At 39.1% G+C, this 16,305-nt stretch overlaps 1 protein-coding gene across 1 annotated transcript; it reads left to right on the top strand.

Annotated features, from left to right (window-relative positions):
* Positions 1-9,115: 9,115 nt before the first annotated feature.
* Positions 9,116-15,864, top strand: LOC131431312 (integrator complex subunit 1). The gene is made up of 4 exons (XM_058596941.1): positions 9,116-9,192; positions 9,252-12,104; positions 12,182-13,555; positions 13,796-15,864. Exons 2-4 carry the CDS (start codon positions 9,255-9,257, stop codon positions 15,728-15,730), a joined length of 6,159 nt encoding a protein of 2,052 aa, XP_058452924.1. The 5' UTR covers positions 9,116-9,192; positions 9,252-9,254; the 3' UTR covers positions 15,731-15,864.
* Positions 15,865-16,305: the final 441 nt, after the last annotated feature.

The raw sequence follows: 16,305 nt of genomic DNA, 5'->3' as shown, positions 1-16,305 counted from the left end.
CACTGTTTGGTGTGGTTTGTACGCTGGTGGAATCATTGGACCGTATTTTTTCAAAGATGCTGTTGGACGCAACGTTACAGTGAATGGCGATCGCTATCGTTCGATGCTAACAAACTTTTTGTTGCCAAAAATGGAAGAACTGAACTTGGTTGACATGTGGTTTCAACAAGATGGCGCTACATGCCACACAGCTCGCGATTCTATGGCCATTTTGAGGGAAAACTTCGGAGAACAATTCATCTCAAGAAATGGACCGGTAAGTTGGCCACCAAGATCATGCGATTTGACGCCTTTAGACTATTTTTTGTGGGGCTACGTCAAGTCTAAAGTCTACAGAAATAAGCCAGTAACTATTCCAGCTTTGGAAGACAACATTTCCGAAGAAATTCGGGCTATTCCGGCCGAAATGCTCGAAAAAGTTGCCCAAAATTGGACTTTCCGAATGGACCACCTAAGACGCAGCCGCGGTCAACATTTAAATGAAATTATCTTCAAAAAGTAAATGTCATGTACCAATCTAACGTTTAAAATAAAGAACCGATGAGATTTTGCAAATTTTATGCGTTTTATTGTTTAAAAAAGTTCTCAAGCTCTTAAAAAATCACCCTTTACAATTGAATTTATTGTACACGTGGTGTTTCAAACAATATGTAAACTGTACATTTTATTGTTTTCCAAGAAAACATGTATGAGAAATCTTTATGATTTGAATTGTTACGATACTTAACAACCTATACATTCTATTGTAGAAATCAATTTCACAATTGATTGAATAGTGTATAACAATACATTAAAATATTTTTCAATGGTCAAAGCAAAATTGTGGCACGTTTTGTAACAGCAAATCGTATTGTTTTTCAACAGTATTTTTTATTCGGGTAGGCACTTCGAAGAAAAATCAGCATTAAAACTGTTCGCTAACGATTCACCGCCAGTTACCACAAATCTAGCGACCCCTTGTAAATGATAAAAATAATCTTCTCGAGCAATACTGTTTAAGTTGCTATGGATTAGTTACCAAGGAACCCCAAAACAAATAAACATGTTTTGAAAGCGGTGGAATAGTTCTATTAGTGTTAAACTTTGTCCAAATTAAGCAGAAATGCATTTAAATGAACTCGATTTTCGGAATTTAATTGAAACTATAGATGAAACCAACGAACGAGGACAATGATCTGCTTCCAGCGATTCATCCGTACACACTTAAATTTTTTAGCTGAGTCTCGGCAAAAAAATGCCGAGATTCGCACAGCCGAGTAATCAGCAATCATCTCGGCAAAAATAAAATTACTGAGCGTCTCGGCATCCTAAAATTTGACAAACGTCAAATATTGCCGAAATCGTCAGCATAAGATTTACTGTTTGCTCAGTGAAACGTTCACTGAATATTCGGCAATCCAATAAAACGAAAAAATGAAAAAATAAATTACCGAATCATCAGTAATTAAAAATCTTGTCAATTATTTTGTTTGTATTTATTCAGGATAAAAAATTCATTTTATTAACACTTAAAGGAGGCTTACAAATTTGTTGCCAGTAGTGCTTAAAGCCTACCTGAAAACATGTAGCATAAATAAAAAGCGGCGTTTCCAGATGCGGGCACCTAGAGTCGAGCTGGAAATATGAAAATAAAAATATATATTGATTTTTGGCCTACAAAAATGTTCAATATTTAATGATGCATATACGGTATTGTTCAAAAAATAAACTTACTTTGATCTATTGAATTATTCCATGCATTGGGTTATTTTTTCGCCTATCCCCCAAAGTTTTGTCTCGAGGACGCTTTGAGCCCCGTGTTGGGTGTTTTTCCCTTATAATCGCGAGTGCTCTGATAAAGTCGCTTTTTATAAAGCGAAACATGTCACTATATTTATTCAATATTTGTACTTGCAAGTGGTTCCACGCTTCTTCGAAGATTATCCATTTTTTCACTAGAGAATTTCATTAGAAAATAATCGCACAATGCGAAGCGAAAATGTAACGCGGCAATAAATGACAGCTGTCGTGCTGAATCTCGGCATCAGCTAGCGCATATTCCGAAATCTCGGCAAACGTCTCTGCTGATGTCGGCATATCTGTTGTTTACTGATAAATTCAGCAAGCAATTATGCCAAATTTCGGCAAAGTGAAGCATTTTACCGAAATATCAGTGAATGCATTTAACGAAGTTCAGAAACATGTGTATTGATTGCTGAGCAATCAGCAAATTTACGTGTTGCTGATCAGTTTCGGCATTTTATTATGCCGAGCTCAAGAAATGGCTTTAAGTGTGTACTTTCAATTTTTACATTACGCTCGAGGCAGGTAAATCCATTAAAATGTTCCGTAATATAATCACAGACTAACAGACAGGACACTCAAATTGGATTCTTCAATCATTTTAACGGTCATTTCGAATATTCCTTTATTTGGGACAGTACTCACATTTGTCATGATGGCGCCACGTTACCTTATCAAAAACATCCGGCTGTCATCTAGACTGTGTTCATTTTTTTCATTTGCCAACAGATTCAAACAGAATTACCTGTGATGTATTTATTTGTATACGTCCATGCTAATTTCATGCAGGATACAGATTTAATATATATTGCCAAAACTATTTACATAATTGTGCCTACTTCTCATCCTCAAACGCAACACAAAATCGAACCCGTTTTGTTACAATATTTACTTGCTTCTGGTCTGCCGCCACTTAAATTCGGGTGAAAACTACCAACACAATACAAAATAGTCTAGATGAACAACGTTGAGTCAAATAAATGGTTACCTTCCAACATCGCGAAAAAGTTAAATATATTATCAACGTAATCCAATAATTTATAGTGACGATTCATTTTCAAATATTTTGATGAAATCAGGCATCCCTGCAAGCAGCTGATCGGTGTTGACAAACGAGGAGAAACCAACTAGGAAAAAAACTTTTACATAACACAAGGGGTGTACCGATAGTAAATAGTTCGCGCAGTACAATATAGGTGGAACTAGTGCATCACGAAAAATTATTTTTATAAGAATTTACTCATACTGTCATGTCTGTTAGTCTGTGATATAATAACCGAACTGAAATTTATTTTGTTTACATTCATCTTGCCTTCGATATGCAGTAACCAAGGTTATGGTGACTGTTATTCAAAATCAATAAATATATCAACTCATGCAGCCAGTTTAAAAAATTCACTAGCGTTTTCGATTTGACATTTCCAGTTACTGAGGGGTAGTTAAATTTACGATACAGTTTTGATAGACGAGTGGCAGGTCGTGTCGTCGGTTCTACTGTCAGATTTAAAACTGGTATACACTACCGTTTCATTTTTTGTATTTTCGAAACACGAGTAAAACGCTTTTGAAGCTGTCAGTTTTTCTTATTATAATTTCGAGATTTAAATTTTAAAACTGACATAAATTATGCATCTAGAACTGGAACACTCCTGAACATGCCCTTAGCGTGTCAAATAAATGCAGATGTCATTGTGATTAACATTATTTTGGGTATCCCTTTCACATGAGACACTATTTTGGGAGTTACATCCACGTCAGCTAGATTTTTGTTTCGCTGTTGGGGAAAATCGCATGACTATTTTTTTAGTTCGATTGAATCCACGTGTAATTTGAATGACGTGAGAATAAAGTTGTTTTTCACATTGTGTTAGAAGCGTTAAAATTTTTCTGGTTGGAATATTTCAGGAGACAAGAAACTTTGTTGCCGTTCCGGAACGTAGTGGAACGTTTTGAATGATCGAGGCGAATTGTCGAGTATGTTCCAGTAGTGAACTGATTGTTTCCAACGTAAAAAAATTGTTCGAGTCTGCATATCTGTTTTCTATTATGGGAGGTTAGATATTCATAATAGAACCACAAACGAATTTCCAGACATGACAGTCACGATCTTTTTTTGGCGCACATCTACGGTCCTCCGTGGAACTGACACCAATGGTGATAAATTGGTTACACTTCTGAGTTCCCATCATCGCATTCATAATGCAAATGTCAAACCGTGAGAACCCTTTCGAAACGTTAGCTCATTTGTATATATTGAGATTTCATGGCACACTTTGAACGAAATGATAACAATGCAATTAATCTCGCGCTCCGCCAAGCGGTGAGTGCGAGCATTTTAGAAAGTACCGGGAACGAACCAGATTTTTTGTAAATATTTGTAAGCACATACATGTCTTTATTATTTATCTTTGATAGAACTGAAACTGAAACGTACTTACTGATAACAGATTTACAGGCACTTACAGGATCGAACAAAATTTTACAAAAACAATTCAAAATCATGCGCCATATCATTCAATATTCCCAAGAACTTAATGTCATACAATGGCATTGAACGCATCAATTCATGACCGACAATTTTGATAGTGAAAATAAATAATAATATTTATTTTAGATTTTTAACGTATACAGGGGCTCGGAGAAAGTGAATCCAAAACATCAATCATTGATTAAATATTAAGAGTAAAAGCGACAACGTGAAAGGTAATAAAGGGTGATTTTTTAAGAGCTTGAGAACTTTTTTAAACAATAAAACGCATAAAATTTGCAAAATCTCATCGGTTCTTTATTTTAAACGTTAGATTGGTACATGACATTTACTTTTTGAAGATAATTTCATTTAAATGTTGACCGCGGCTGCGTCTTAGGTAGTCCATTCGGAAAGTCCAATTTTGGGCAACTTTTTCGAGCATTTCGGCCGGAATAGCCCGAATTTCTTCGGAAATGTTGTCTTCCAAAGCTGGAATAATTACTGGCTTATTTCTGTAGACTTTAGACTTGACGTAGCCCCACAAAAAATAGTCTAAAGGCGTCAAATCGCATGATCTTGGTTGCCAACTTACCGGTCCATTTCTTGAGATGAATTGTTCTCCGAAGTTTTCCCTCAAAATGGCCATAGAATCGCGAGCTGTGTGGCATGTAGCGCCATCTTGTTGAAACCACATGTCAACCAAGTTCAGTTCTTCCATTTTTGGCAACAAAAAGTTTGTTAGCATCGAACGATAGCGATCGCCATTCACTGTAACGTTGCGTCCAACAGCATCTTTGAAAAAATACGGTCCAATGATTCCACCAGCGTACAAACCACACCAAACAGTGCATTTTTCGGGATGCATGGGCAGTTCTTGAACGGCTTCTGGTTGCTCTTCACTCCAAATGCGGCAATTTTGCTTATTTACGTAGCCATTCAACCAGAAATGAGCCTCATCGCTGATCAAAATTTGTCGATAAAAAAGCGGATTTTCCGAATGGACCACCTAAGACGCAGCCGCGGTCAACATTTAAATGAAATTATCTTCAAAAAGTAAATGTCATGTACCAATCTAACGTTTAAAATAAAGAACCGATGAGATTTTGCAAATTTTATGCGTTTTATTGTTTAAAAAAGTTCTCAAGCTCTTAAAAAATCACCCTTTATTATTGATCATTTCACTAATCAGGGTATTCGAGATGTTTATTTTATTGCAAAATGATATTTCATTCATATGTAAACAATTTGACGTGATCCTTAAATTTTCCTAAAACCCTTTAGAATGAGAAAAAATGTCTCGTGGTCAAAGCGAATCTCGAACTGGTTGTTTACGATAGTTTACACAGGCGCTTCCCTGCGTTTAATGCATCTTGATACATTTTTAAACGCGTTTTTCTTGAAACACGATCTTCACAATCGGGCTAACTCATAACAGCTACAAATCTTTATCGATTGTTTCCAAATATTGAGGAGACTTTCATAAACACTGCTGTAAACTGTTTAGTGTATGATATATACTTAAAAAAACTTTGATTATTACTTGTTTTAAATTTGAAGATACAGTTGGTTCCACCTGTTTTTTACTTCCCGGAAAATTTCGATAACTTTCGCTATGTTTCCGGAAAACGCTTCTGAAATTATCCTTTTTTTGACGCGCATGGCGGCATTATGTACGATTCGGACGATCCGGATCCTTCTGTCACAGTCAACCTTCGTCGCCGTCACCGTCAACATTAATTACGTATTGACGGACGGAGCGTGTGAACGTTCCGATAAAGAAAGTATTAAACTAATTTTGACGGAAACTGACGTTCCGGTGACGGTGACGGAAGAAGGCGAACCGTATGAATCGTACATTAGGCTGAAGACATAGTGAGTGCGAGAAGCTAAGCCGAGCTTGATGCTGATCAAAGCGGAAAATGCACTTACAGCAAATGCAGGGTTGTTACGGTCGCGCGGATTTCGCGGTTTTCGCGGATTTCGCGATTTTCGCGGATTTGGCGCGGTTTTTGCTAAGATTTTGATGCTATGGCGCGGATTTCGCGCGAATTTCAAAAAACATCATTCCACAAAATTCTTTGCAAATTTTTTAAGTTTGTGAGTTTTATGAAACCCCATTAAAAATTAAAGATGGGTGAACGTTTCAGCAAATTGGTCGAGATAGCCGAATTTTCACCTTGATAAAACTAAAATTTACTAGAAGGCGGTTCTAGCCAATGTTTTCTTCAGTGGACAAAATTTCGATTTTATGCTTTTCGACCTCGAGTGATACAAGTTGCTATTTCAGCATTTTGCACTCAAGAATATTGATGTCAGAGGGAAGATATCGTCTCAGTGATAATACATTCAATAATGCAAAGAATGTAATAAATGGAATGCGATTCTTCAATAATATGGTAACAAATTTTGTGTATGATAAAAATCGCATTCTTAAAGCAAAATTTGCACGACAGGCTTACGAAGTCTGACAAGAAAAAAAACGAAGAAGTTCTGGGATTCTATCCGTGGTGATAAAAAATTGTTCTAATAGTTTGTTGGTTCTAGTTTGTTGGTTTTCTAGTTTGTTGGTTTTGTGCACTGTATCGAAGCTGTTTGAAATTATAGTTCTGGATTCTATAACACATAGTTGCTCTGACTACATATTTGAGACTCAACATGGATGCATGCCAAAGCCTTCAACTTCCATAAATTTAGTAACCTGCACTCCCTTCATCATACGTTCTTTACAAGCACGACTACAAGTAGATTCTATATACACCGATTTTGCTGTTTCGTTCGACAAAATCAATCATCACAAACGATCTCCAAGTTAAGTAGACTGGGATTAAACGGATTATTTTTGAATTCGATCATATCTAACTAGTCATGGAATGATATTGAAAATAGGAGCCTGTACAACCTCACCATTTGCTGTTATCTCTGGAGTTCCTCAAGGAAGTCACCTTGGACAGTTATTAATTTTATTGTATCTCAACGATCCAAATTTTGATTTCGATCAAGTGTATGAAACTATCGTTTACCGATGACTTTCATATTTCATATTTCAAAATGGTTTTAAATGCTACTAAATGCTCCGTCATCTCTTTTAGTAACAAAAAGTCTGTATTCAAGTCCGACTATAATATTTCACAAACTGTTTTCGAACGCGCATCGTTTGTTGAGGACCCGGGTGTTCTTCTAGAATCAAAGTTAAATTTTAAAGAGCACATAGAGCTTACTATGTTCTAAACCTCTAAGCTATTAGGATTCATTATTCGCGTTACTAAAAAAATCTCTGATGTACATTGCTTGTAAGCTCCGTACTGCGCTTTAGTTCACTCAACTGTAATATGCTGCGGTTATCTGGTCACCTTATTACCAAAACGATATCCAACGCATTGAAGCGATTCAACACAAATTTGTCCGATTAGCTCTCCGACGTCTTCCATGGAGATATCCTTTGAACTTATCGAGTTACCATAACCGCTGCAAACTGATTGGGTTCGATTTATTTGTCCATCGAAATGTTTGTAAGGCTAGTTTTGTGGCAGACCTACTTTAATCGCAGATCGGTTACTCCGAGTAATTGCAATTGTTACAACTTGCCTTCGATGTCGTAATCTTTGATCCTAATTTTTTCAGATTCCCTATGTTGGAACTAATTATGGATATAACGAATTGCTAGCATGTGCCGCATATTTAAAAAAAATGTTTCAATTCTTTCGACTTTCATTTATCACGTAATATTATCAAGAATTCGTTTCTTATGTTACTGTATCATTAGATTTAGTTACTATAGAAGCACTAGATTTAAGGAAATGTATCATTTGGATGATTTTAATCTATTAATGCGAAAGATGAGGAGGTTTTATGCCTGCTGGAGAACAAGTTTGACTGTAACTAATTCCAGTGGGCTTTTCCCTGATCCAAATAAAAGAGCAAAAGATGAGGAGGAAAAGAAAGACATTTAGAGTAAAATCTGACAACAGAAGAAGGCGCTATTATACTTGAAACTGAAAGTAAAAAGAGTAAATCAGATCATCCTGATGTGGTCTACCATAAATTTCTTATCAAGAAGGAAATGGCCGAGCAAGAAGTTCAAGCAAAAAAAATGTAATCGCTGAAATCTGTTTAACTTCTTTCAATATCCCAATTGTAAGCATTTTTATTTTTTATTAATTAACTAAGCATCGAAAAAGCTGTAGAATAAAAATGCAATCATTTTCATGGGATTTCTTGAAGTGACGTGTTGTATGCGGACTTATTTATTGCGTTCATATGACAAACTTATGCAGATATTTAAATTATATTTAAGTGAATTTTCAAGTTCTGCGGAAATTATCACCTGCATAAAAATGGTTGTCTAACGCTTCACTCGAACATCGCGCGTTTCAGTTTTCAATTTCGCGCTGATTTAGCACATTTTAGTTTTTGACTTCGCGCGGATTTCGCGCGTTTTGATTTTGAAATTTTCCGTAACAACCCTGCAAATGTCGGTTGATTTTTCAGAAGGCCGTACGAGCAAGTGACAGTTTCTCTTTGTTTACTTTCTTTTTCATTAATTTCCAAGCAGTTTCCGCATTTATCACTCAACTATTTGTATAAAATGATACCCAAAATTTTCGACTTTAAAACAGAATTGTGATATAAAAGAAAATCTTTATAATCACATCAAAATAATCGAAAGAATTTCAAACGAATTGACTTTTTGCATGTCCGTTTCAAAATTAAAAATTAATGTTAGTTTACATTGCACAATTTTGCAGTTTTGTATATCATATTTTATCGAGAAATTGAAGCCTGCAGACATTTTTTTCGGATTTTCCTACTTTTGCAACCCTGTCTGAAGATATTTTAAATTTTTACCTGGCATCTCTGCTGTCATTATCATTTATCATAAGACTTTAGTCGGCTTTACGAACATTTTGTGCAGTTTGTTCGTCTCAGATTTGATATAAAATGTATCTAGTTAGCTTATTTTTCGTTCGAACTTGATAATTAACTAATTCTTCCTCTCTAGATAATGGATCGTAATAAGCCAAGCTCCAGCGCTAGATCTACGAAGAAGCAAATAAGCTTACCGCAAAGTGAACTTTTTGCGCTGGGTTCAAAAACTGCTGGTAGCTCTAGGGATGATGGCAAAGGAAAAAGTAGTGTTGGTGGAGTTAGCGAACGAAAACGGGACACTTCAGTTTTGGCAAGTGCTGCAGTAAAAAAGATTAAGCTAGCCTCCTCCGGGGGGCCTTCGTCTTCACTGCCAGGGACTAGCAAACCATCGTCCGGTGGAGACAGCTCCAGTTCCAGTAGTGTGCTGGAATATTGGGAACAAATGGCACTGGACTGCGAGTCGGTTGATCTTGTATCGTCAGTTCTGAATTCAATTGACCAGCAAGACAGTGACAGCGTCGTCGGATACATTTGCGGTGCGATTAGATTGCTTGTTTCGCCCAAATCGAAGTCAGAATCGGTTCTTTCGTTATCATTATTGTACTTGGCAAAAATAAGACCACATTTGTTTTGCAACGAGACTATCACTTCAGCATTGATTGCTGTGTTGAAAAGAGATAGTCAAAACTCTTTCAAGGGTCGTAATAACCCGACAGTTCATGTGTTGGCATGCAATTTGTTGGCCAGAGGATACAGCGATAAGAAACAGTGGCCAGAAAGTCTGATCCGTGCGTACATAGACGATGCCATGAACGATCGTGTTTGGGTGGATTACGAGGAATGTGCCCCGTTCACAGATAATTGTGTAGCTGCATTCGGAACGAAAATTCCACCAAAATGGATGTTGCAACCGGAACTCAGCACTTTGAACCCGAGTGCTAGAGAAAATCCTACTATCGATGACGAGCACTCGACTGACAGTGGAATGTTTGGTGATTCCCTGGGAAAAGATGCGGATGCTAATCCGCCACGGTTCGCCCACATTCAGGAACAAATCGAGAAAATGGTGGTGGATGCCGCTAAGGATCAACTCAACCGGAGACAAGCTCCGGATTGTTCGACACGAAACTTTCTTAAATTTTTGTCTTTGGCTTGTGGAATTCCAGAAATTAGAGCTGTTGCGATACCACGTCTAGAGCTGTGGATCCATAATGGTAAACTTATGAAGCCGGCGCAGGAATTACTGACTTTCATTTGTTACAATGTAACCGGTCAAAGTACGAAAGATCAAGAAGTTCTATCAAATTTGGTTAAAATGAGATTGAAAACTAAACCGTTGATCAATATTTTCATGATCTGTCTCAAGGAGATGATAAATTCTCAGGACGAGATTTTGATTTTGATGCTGAAATATGTGATTCAGAATGAGCTTTCTAATGCTCGGAACCCGAACAATATGGGAATGCTAGCGACTATGTTCCAGGCTAAACCATCGGAATCCGCTACCCATTTGGCAGAGATCTACCAGGAATGTTTGTTGCAGCGGGAGGATGTTCTTCGCACACTAAGGGTATTTTTGCGAGAGTTAGTCAAAATGCTAAGGTACGACATCCATCTGATGGTGTTTTGTAAAGCTCTGCTCATCAACCGAACAGATTTGACACCCCAAATCGTGAGCTCCGAGTTTCGGGATAGAATATTTCACTCGATCGCCGATTTAATTTGCCTGTGCATGTTTCTTTCCGTTTCACCACAAATACGAGAAGCTAATGCGTCGATTCGAAGTGGCCGCGAACCAAAAAGCTCTCCGGCACTAGTATCTTTCTATCAACAAATGTCAACGATTCAATTCGATGCCTTGACATGGATGCACGAAGTCGTTCCAGTGCTGTTTAAACCATCTCCCAATGATTTTAAAATAGCTTTTCACAAAATACTGTTGCTAGATTCGCCGGAAGCATATGCCAAAGGTGACCAGTGGCCACCAGAACCGGAGAGAGCACCGCTGCTGAGAATAGTTTCGGAAATTCCTCTGCAACAGAACTCCATGCTACGCATCATACTGATCGGTATTACAAAGGAGATTCCTTTCACCATCCCGGACACCATGGAAATAATCGATCAACTTGTTCGTAGAGCGGGATCATTGCGTCACACTGATTATCCGCCTTTAGAAGTGGCCAACCTGGAAATTATTGATCTTCTTTTCAAGATGTCTGAATACCATCATCCGGATAACATTGTATTGCCACCGAACTACGAACCACCGAATCTTGCCATAGCCTCACTTTATTGGAAGACCTGGATAATACTGCTTTTGATATCCTCCCACAATCCGTCCATGTTTGGCTCCTTCTGCTGGGAACAGTATCCGATGCTACGTACTCTAATGGAAATGTGCATCACCAATCAAATCGGACCGACGAAATCGTCGGATGAAGAATTGCAGGTTTCTGCTGCCGAAAAAGCGCACATCCTTGAATTCGAGAATCATCTTGCCTCTAATGTTATCACTGAACAAAACAGTTTACTACTATCCCAGCTGATCATGATGGATCCCCGAGGAGTGGCTCGTCGTCCTCCACCTCAAGTTCTGGAGCAGATCCAATCGCTCAACGTGACCCATCGGCTGGGTCACCTTTTGTGTCGTAGTCGTAAACCGGATCTATTGCTCGAAATTATCCAACGTCAAGGCACTTCACAATCGATGCCATGGCTAGCGGATTTGGTGCAAAATAGCGACGGCGACTTCAACCACCTGCCGGTACAGTGTCTGTGTGAGTTTCTGCTGTCCAACTCCAGTACGGTTGTGGTGGAGAACAGTCGCGAAGCGGACCTACTGGTTTTCCTGCAAAAGGTTATTCAGGATGAGACCGGCGATCATCAGATGATCTGTGAAATATTCGAATATTTCCTGAGGAGACTGTCGTCCTTTTCGAACCATGCCCGAAAATCAGCGATTCGTGGACTGAAATTACTACTGAAGGTGAGAGGTTTCCGTTTTAGTGCTGTGCGGACATTGAAATAACTTTATTCTTTTTTTTTTTTTCTTTATTTCCGTAGGTTTTTCAAGAAGACAACGATCCAGTTCCAATAGAAAGTAACAACTCGGATTGGTTGCTTCGGTACCTACCGATGATCCCTCACTTCGTGTATATCCGGCCGAATGTAGTGTTGCAGCTGCGAGCAGCTTGTCAGGTGGAAAACATACCCGAGCTTGTGATGGTCTACATTCAGTTTATCGCGGCTCATACGTCGATGGATTCGGAGGCCGACATGTTGGAACACGTCATGGATATGTCCCATCTGATAGTGGAACGCAGTACCATTTTTTCGCACATCATACCAACGGTAACCGATCAAAGTGAAGGTCGAGTGCAAACACTGAACTGTTTGTTTGTTATGTTTAATAATTTTCTCATCAAACTGAGAGAGTACAAAATTACACAAACCTTTGCCGAGTACCAGGATTTGCTCTTGGTGCAATTTTCGGACGAAAGTCAGTGTCACATACATCTGAACATAATACAAGCGTTCGTGATCCTTCTGACGCACTCTACCTTCATTCCGGTGGCGTCACAAATTCTCGATTATTGGTTCCCGGAGGGAGCTCCTCCTCCGCAGGCATTCAACATTGAGACTTCGGAACCTGTGCAAATATTGCCCGATTGGTTAAAGCTCAAAATGATTCGCAGTAACGTCGATCGGTTGGTTGACGCAGCCCTTATCGGTTTGACCCCAGATCAAATAGTTTTATTTGTACAAAATTTCGGTACACCGATCAATTCAATGTCCAAGTTATTAGCACTGCTTGACAGAGCCGTCATTGAACAATTCGAAGCGGTTAATAATGCTATTCTGCACAAAAAATATTTGGGTCAGCTAATTGAAATCCAGCAAGCGCGTGGAGCTAAAAATGGTCATATATCCGTCCAGGCGTTAGAATTGGACGAACAGTCTGTTGGTGATGCCCCGGCGATGAATGTACCGCCGATGAATATGCCAGTAATGCAAACACTGCAGGTTGACATAAGCAAAGACCTCCGTGGACGGCCACATACCGAACAGAGCAAATCCACCACCGCGCCGAACGACATTGAAGAAGCAGTTGAGATTATTCTATCGAATCCAGTTATTAGCAAACACGACATGCCAAAATATCGAAAATTAATTCGACTCTTGATGAGTGGAGCGAAGTCCGATAAGACACAGGAAACCACAGCCAACAAGACGTTGAATCATATGGGCAAATTATTGAAGAGCTCCCAGGGACAGTATTTAATCAAGAATTGGGTTCAAAATCCGCAAATGGTTTGCTTCTTCCGGTCACTGCTGGAAGTTCCAGCAGAAAAATTTGCCAACTTGAACTATCTACTGCACGTTTTGGACGAAATCATCAAATACATGAATCCGGCACCCAATACGGTTCTGCTTCAGGTGATATTTTAAAATTATAGGCAACAAAATATCAAATATTTTGTTCAGGTTTTGCAAAGATCGAACGGAAAAACAGAAAAGATGATTCCATGAAGGCTGTTCGATTGTCTGGTTTGTCTTCTCAATGTGTTTTTCCGTTCAGTAATTGCAAAAACTAAACTTAGTTATGGTGCCTTTACGTCAAATCAAAAGAAAAATTCATAATTAGAAATAATATGTTTTTTTTATTTCGCCTTCCAGATTTTGGTCGGTAAGCGCCAGCAATTGATTAAAGTTGCCCAGAAGGACAACATGCAACATCAAGAGCAATCTCAGAGCTTGGTTCAGGTACTAACGACCACAAAAGCCGCGGAGGTGGAGCGCAAAGGAAAACAACAACTGCGCAGCACAAATAACGAAGAAGTGATCAACGTAATTTCTACGCGTCTCAAGGAAATTAAGATGGAATCGCCGGAGACACAGTTCGACAAGAGAGGTATGCTGGTGGATTGGTTAGCCGATGCCGACTCGGAGGTTATTCAAGTCAACAAGGAGATTCAGATGGATATGTTGTTCAACAGAAAGTTGCCCGAATTTCGGCCCTATTTACTGTCACTACTTAGTCATCAGGCTAGCTGGGCAACGCTCTATCAAACGATTGAAATTTTGATGGAATCATTTAATCCCAGCTTTGACCCAGCCTCGGTTCTAGACTTCATCGATGCTATGAATAGAAACCCAAAACTCTGGCAGGGCCGGGACAAAGCCGTTCCAAAACATGAACAGGTCGAGTACATTGTGACCTTGAACGAGAAGCAGATTAAAACATTCATCGATTACATACTAGCGGAAGCAGAACATGAACGGATGTGTCAACGGGTGAAGCTACTTCTTCAGTGTATCGAAAACAAATACGAGCATTTGAGTGCGATGGTGGAATATGCTGATAAAAAGAATGACCCGTTATCTAAAATATTTTTGCAGCAATTGTACCTCAACATTCCACCAATGAAATTTTTAATGCCTCACATTAAAGGAGTTTATGATGCTGACGTTCGGCACGCTACGGGATGTGTAGGAGATAAGTTTGCCTACTACATTCTAACTACGATTACAAGTCTCTCCAATCCAAGAGATTTTCAACAAATGTCTGCTGAAATGGAACTCATTGTTAGAAAGTTAGCTGCGTCCCACCCGATTCTGTTGCTGCGCCAGTTGACAGTTTTAGCCACCATGCTCCAGGGAAGGGCTCACATGGATCTGCAGGTTCTCCGCGCGGAATATCACTTCCATCTGTTTCACCAGGTGATCGGAGTTTTGGAACTGTTACAGCCGCTAGTATTCAACGACAGTTACCAAGTTGGTTTTCAAAATGCATTAGATTGTTACTTTGCTCTGTTGAGGAATCACGGAAACGTGAAAGAAACCTACACTCTAATCTACCGCTTCATGGAACTACTGCAGGGGTATATCAGCGCCAATCCCAAAATGGCTATTGAATACGTACAGAAACATTCGGACCTTTTAAACGATCTTGCACAACAACACTACGATCTGCAATCTCTGCAGCAATTAGTGCAGGGTTTATCCACGCTCAAACAGCGCTCATCTAAAGCAATCAATGGAAACTCTGGCGAACCGATTGCTGCAGGAAGCTCGATGGAGTGTGATAGCGACGAAATCAAACCCAAGCAGCAGACAACTGCTGCGGTTATGATGTCTCCGTACATTAAAAATGAAGTTTTACCACAACATTGGCAGGAACTAACGCATGCACTGCGTTCGCGCGATATAGAAGATATATCGATGCCGTTGTTAGAGGTTGATGCTCTAACGGCGAAGCGCCCGGCTCTTCTGGAAGATGTTTTCGACGAAATTATTCGCTTCTTAACTCATTCGTCCGGATCGATCCGTCAGACGGCACACGGTCTCGTTACACGATGGCTCAAGCATAATCCCGGAAATCCTTCCACGAACAGCACCGCACTGTCGGCTTTTGTACAATGTCTCTACCACGAAGACGTAGCCGTTGTTCAATCGGCACTCGATAAAGCTACCGAGTACACACTTTGCCTGCAGGAGTACGCCCCGCAGATTCTACAAACCATGTTCAACTTGGGAATAGAAAGTAAAATCAACACCTACAACGCGATCCGACGATGTGTACAGGCAATCAAGAAACAACACGCTTGTTGAACGAGTCTTCAAGTTGGCTAACGGAGGTTGTAAAGAATAAACACAGTATTTTCCTTACTTTGATTTACTGTAGCATCTATTTAAACAGTAGATTTTTTCCTACACAGATTATTAAATGTTGGATGAAAAATAACCTTGGGAATGAAAATTGTTTTTTAAATCCCCTTTATTCAAGCGTTTTTCCAATTTTTCGATTTCTCTCGAAAAACTTTTTCGAAAGGTCTGTAAAATAGTACTCCGCAGCTTCTATGATCGACTGAAAATTCGCTTAAAAAATAACCACATAACTAAGGAAAAAAAACTTTTAATCCACCTAGTGGCGTAATGATGCATTTCTCATATCTCTTATATTCTCATATAGAAATGTGTGTTTTTTGCAAAATAATTTTCCTTGATTCTTGAAAAACAAAAAGGTTTGTCCGTAAACCAGTGTACCTACAAAGCGAAACAGTTCTTTGGTCGGTTAGGCCATCTCTGAGAAAACGAAGTGAGTTTCACTATCGTAGGCAAGGATGGTTTTTATTGTATCAAAGAACGCTCACTGGCAACTCTCCAAAGATTGAATCAGTGCCATC

This window comes from Malaya genurostris, chromosome 2 (assembly GCF_030247185.1).
Source record: "Malaya genurostris strain Urasoe2022 chromosome 2, Malgen_1.1, whole genome shotgun sequence".
Classification (NCBI taxonomy): domain Eukaryota; kingdom Metazoa; phylum Arthropoda; class Insecta; order Diptera; family Culicidae; genus Malaya; species Malaya genurostris.
This window is presented reverse-complemented; position numbering and strand designations above follow the sequence as displayed.

Coding starts and splice junctions, on each gene's coding strand:
- LOC131431312 (XM_058596941.1), top strand. CDS start 9,255: ATGGATCGTAATAAGCCAAGCTCCAGCGCTAGATCTACGAAGAAGCAA. Junction 12,105..12,181: donor GACTGAAATTACTACTGAAG/GTGAGAGGTTTC, acceptor TTATTTCCGTAG/GTTTTTCAAGAAGACAACGA. Junction 13,556..13,795: donor CCAATACGGTTCTGCTTCAG/GTGATATTTTAA, acceptor TTCGCCTTCCAG/ATTTTGGTCGGTAAGCGCCA.